The sequence below is a fragment of the Notolepis coatsorum genome (assembly GCF_963971535.1).
Source record: "Notolepis coatsorum genome assembly, chromosome: 10".
NCBI lineage: Eukaryota > Metazoa > Chordata > Actinopteri > Aulopiformes > Paralepididae > Notolepis > Notolepis coatsorum.
The window spans coordinates 5,666,406-5,671,405 of record NC_140174.1 but is presented as its reverse complement, the minus strand read 5'-3'; the positions used below and the strand labels follow the sequence as shown (position 1 = coordinate 5,671,405).

At 40.4% G+C, this 5,000-nt stretch overlaps 1 protein-coding gene across 1 annotated transcript in view; it reads right to left on the bottom strand.

The window, feature by feature from the left end:
- The window catches only part of LOC311235011 (CASK interacting protein 2), a 103,031-nt gene that overhangs the window by 7,455 nt on the left and 90,576 nt on the right, over positions 1 to 5,000 (bottom strand). Inside the window, 2 exon segments of the mRNA XM_084322323.1 lie at positions 2,331 to 2,441; positions 4,808 to 4,866. Coding sequence (XP_084178449.1) covers positions 2,331 to 2,441; positions 4,808 to 4,866 — 170 coding nt within the window.

The window sequence follows — 5,000 nt, the reverse complement described above, 5'->3', positions numbered from 1 at the left end:
TTTTTTTTTACATAAACAACATACACAAATCTAAACTATTTTAATGTTGCTGTGGGACAAAGTGAGACTAGCCTCCAATCAAATGCCATGTATGTAGATATTATTATAACTACTATGTTTATATAGTGGATCATACAAATACAAACAGAATAGATGTTTTGGAACTTTTGATATGTATTGCCCCTCAACAGGCCACAACTGGGCAACATTAAATTATGCTTGTTAAGCACTATACCAAAAATAAATAACAAATATATACTGATTGATTGAACATTTTAATTAACAGATTGCAGAATGGGTACAGTACAGCTCAATACACACAATTGTTAAGGGGATGCAGACCAGAGAAAGACTTTCGTCTTGTTTACATCAGGGTCCCCCGTTTTCAATTCATGACATTTATGACATACACAACATACAGATATAAGAATCTAATCTAATCATCTAAACAAATCTAATCATGACATTTAAGACATGCATGACATACAGATATATATATATCTCTGACTCTGAGCACCTGAAGACTGTGCTATTAAACCAGGAAGTGCAACACTATGTCAGCAGAGTAGAGCCTCCACACACAACTAACACAAGAGTGAACAAAAAACGCTCATGGACTGTTAGTGACTGCTCGCTTGTGTTGTTCATTGGATTAGTTTTGGATTATTTGGCCGCCAAACCAACTATCAAAACGTACACGGACCGCGGTCTCACGTTGACTGAGTCGCTTGTGTTGTGGCTGTGTCAGACTCTGGAGGCACCCGCCCACCTCTACCTTTGATTGGCTTACCATGACATTTTACTCAACCTCAGCCAATTTTAGTGAGGTTGGCTGAGAAGGACAGTATGCCTCTCGGCGCAGAGATCTTTCTGATGAAAAAACAGCTTCAATCATAGTCTATGATTCATAGACAGTAACGCGCCAGATTTTTTGGCAGTAACGGTAACAGCGTTATTAAGATTGGAAGAGTAATTAGTTAGATTACTCGTTACTGAAAAAACTAACGCCGTTAGTAACGCCGTTCTTTATAACGCCGTTACTCCCATCACTGTTAGTGATGCACCGATGTGAAAATTGTGGCCGATACCGATAACCGATATTAATATTGCTGTTCTGGCCGATACCGATATTTACCGATGTCGATATCTCTGTATAGAAACAACTTTTTTATGATAATCAAATAAAGAGCTATTTTCCAAAAACGCATTTTTTTTTAACTTTTGTAACTTATTTTCAGAAATGACTGATATTTTTAAACTATTTAAGGCCAAAACATGTAATATATAAAAAATAAAAATAAAATCAAAAATAAAATAATATATATATATATTTTTTAATATCAGCCCATATCGGCCCTATCTTGATATCGGACCGATACCGATGTGTAAAAAAAAACGGCCATATCGGCCGATATTATATCGGCGGCCGATATATCGTGCATCACTAGGGCTCATACAGAACCAAGCATTTCACTGTAATGTACATGTACTTTATACATGACAAATAAAACAGAGGACCACCGTCACTCTACTTACTGTACTCTGAATACTGCAAACCTAATCTAGAAGTCAAACCTCTAATAGAAAAACATGTCAAAAGTCAGGGCTGGACCTATAGCATATCTGGAGCCCAAGGCACGCTGCAGCCCTGACGCTTGACAGCTGCTGAATTCCTAGTCAGGTCCAGGTGCTGAAAGGTCAACATGCTCCAAGTGAAGATCACTTCATAACATGCTTATTATATGCACACGTTGAAAAAAGCTCTCACAGACACAACTATACACACACAGAGAGACAGACGCAGACAGACAGAGACAGAGAGACAGACAGAGAGACAGACAGACAGACACAGACAGAGACAGAGACAGAGACAAACAGAAAGACACAGAAAGACACAGACAGACAGACAGAGACAGACAGACAGACAGACAGAGACAGACAGACACAAACAGAGAGACATAGACAGACAGAGACAGACAGACACAGAGACAGACAAACAGACAGACAGACAGACAGACAGACAGACAGACAGACAGACAGACACAGAGACAGAGACAGAGACAGAGACAGAGACAGAGACAGAGACAGACAGACAGACAGACAGACAGACAGACAGACAGACAGACAGACAGACAGACAGACAGACAGACAGACAGACAGACAGACACAGAGACAGAGACAGAGACAGAGACAGAGACAGAGACAGAGACAGAGACAGAGACAGACAGACAGACAGACAGACAGACAGACAGACAGACAGACAGACAGACAGACAGACAGACAGACAGACAGACAGACAGACAGACAGACAGACAGACAGACAGACTGACCTCAGGGGTCATCCTACTGATGGTAGGAACATCGTATCCAGTGGTGATGAAGTTGGAGGTGTATTGCTCGAGCTGGAACTCACACAGCCACTGGTAGATGGCCTCAGAGTCCTGGCACAGAGTAAGTAAGTAAGTATGTAAGTAAGTAAAAATGTATTTATAAAGCACCTTTCACGTGTCATGCAGCTCAAAGTGCTGTACAAAAACATACACATATGTAAAGCATCACATTAATAAGACAACAGTAATAAAAGTACCGCAATAGGCAAAGCACAGTAAAATAACACATTTCAGTAAAAGATCAATACATAAAATTAAAAAACACATAATAATAAAAACATTTCAATAAGATACTCGCTTTCCCTAAGGCATGGTACACTATTTGTAAGCTAGACTGTATAGGTACGTTTTTAATTGTCCTTTAAAAATGTGTATGGAGCTGGCGTTCCTGATGTGTGTTGGTAGCGTGTTCCATAGTTTTGGGGCATAGCTGGCAAATGCCGTACTTCCGATCCTCTTTTGGTTTCTGGGTGTGTCTAATGAACCTGTGTAGTGGATGACCGTAGCGTTCTTGAGGGCAGATAACTAACTAGGGAATTTGCTATGTATTTTGGGCCTTGCTCATTAAGAGCCTTTATATGTCAGGAAAAGGACCTTAAAATCAGAGGGGTAACACACGGCCGTTTAGCAACACAACACATGCGATGATCTGCAGCCCTATGACCACAGTAGGGCTGAGCCCAAACGTTCGAACCTTCGTTCGTTACGTTGGCATTCGAATTCTAAATCAACATTCGAATTTTACATTTTTAATAAAAATAAAAAAATTATTATTATATATATATATATATATATATATTTCTTTTTGTTAATTCTATTTAAACCAATGGGGTTTTTCTTCACAGTTGCAGATAAAGATTAGGCTACACTAATATTATAGTATTAAAAGAAACTGATGAGTTATATTCATTAAAGAAAGTTGATTTAGTTGGGCTGGGGCTTCTCCCTGGGCTGGGTCTGGGGCTGGAAAGTTGATTTAATAAAAAAAATACTCATTTAATCGGATGAATCACTTTATTCAAATTGAGGATTTAGTTTGAGGATATTTTATTTAATTTTTTTTTATTGATCTTTCCCCCCCTCCTTTTTCCTCCGATTTTCTCCCATCCCAATGTTAGTCGTTATGCCAATTCCCAATCCCCTTCCTGGTCGCTGCGCACCTACCCCCCACAGTCGGTCTGGGAGAGTGGAGGCTACCACGTGCTTCCTCCGACACACGTCTAGCCAATCAACCGCTTCTTTTCACCTGGCAGCGCGGATTCTCACTGAGAGGGTGTAACGTGTGGAAGGATCACACTACCCCCCTTAGATCCTATCCGCGCTAAGCTGGCGCCCCGACCGAACTGTAGGAGTCGCTGTTTACAACGACCCGGACCCACCCCGCCAGCTTTCCCACCCTCTAATACTGCCAATTGTATTAGTGTGAACGGCCAGCCAAGCTGGTGACAACGCCGGAGCTGTGAGCTGGATTCGAACAGGCGAAGTTTGAGGATATTTATATAAAAAAACTATATATATATATATATATATATATATATATATATATATATTTAAAAGAAATTCGATTTTTATAGTTTTTTTTTATTAAAAACGAAGGTTCGAACGTTCGTTCGGAAAAACCCTGACGAAGTTCGAATCCCAAAAACAGGGTTCGGGGAAACAGCCTCAGACCACAGCTGTGTGATGTCATTTAATATGACCCACTCCCTCTCCCGTCCCGTTGCTTTGACACAACAGCTTTTAATAAACAATCTGATGAAAAAGAAGATTCATACTGTGAATAAAAAGAAAAAGGAGATATCAGCTCTTGATTAAGAGTTAATTATTGTGCTCTGTATGTATTTGTCTGGGATATATAAATAAATAACACATGGCCAATCAGATCGCTCGATCAGAACCAACTGTTTTATAGATAACTACTACTGTGTTATTTAACTAAACACACACACACACACACACACACACACACACACACACACACACACACACACACACACACACACACACACACACACACACACACACACACACACACACACACACACACACACGCACACGCACACACACACACACACACGCACACTCCCTACTAGGGATGTTCGATATTGGTATATCCGATATCCAACTCTTAATTTCCGATAGCGATATCCCCCCCCCAAAAAAACAGAATAATTTCAGGTAATTAACATTACATATCTCTTGTTGTGTCATTAACACAACATTATGCATACTTTTGACAATAAATAAAATAAGAATGAGTTCTTACTTGCTTGCCTGGGTGAATAAAGGTTAGATAAATGTAAAAAAAAAGAAAGAAAAAATGTAAACGATAGATAATTTCTGATATTAAATTTGAATGCCAATATCGGCCGATAATCTCGGACATCCCTACTCCCTACTAGTCCAGCAGAACTCACCTTGCCGTCCGAGAGGAAGCCTCCCTGAGGAGCCCCATTGACCTGCCGGCGAGGTCCCCCTGGAGGACACACACAGTGACACATGACACCTCCGACATCACTACATGTGACATCATAACCCCCTGGAGGAGACGAGACGCGTCTATACTTCCCACAAGCAAGTTGTCCTTCCGCGTTGCTCTGATTGGCCACT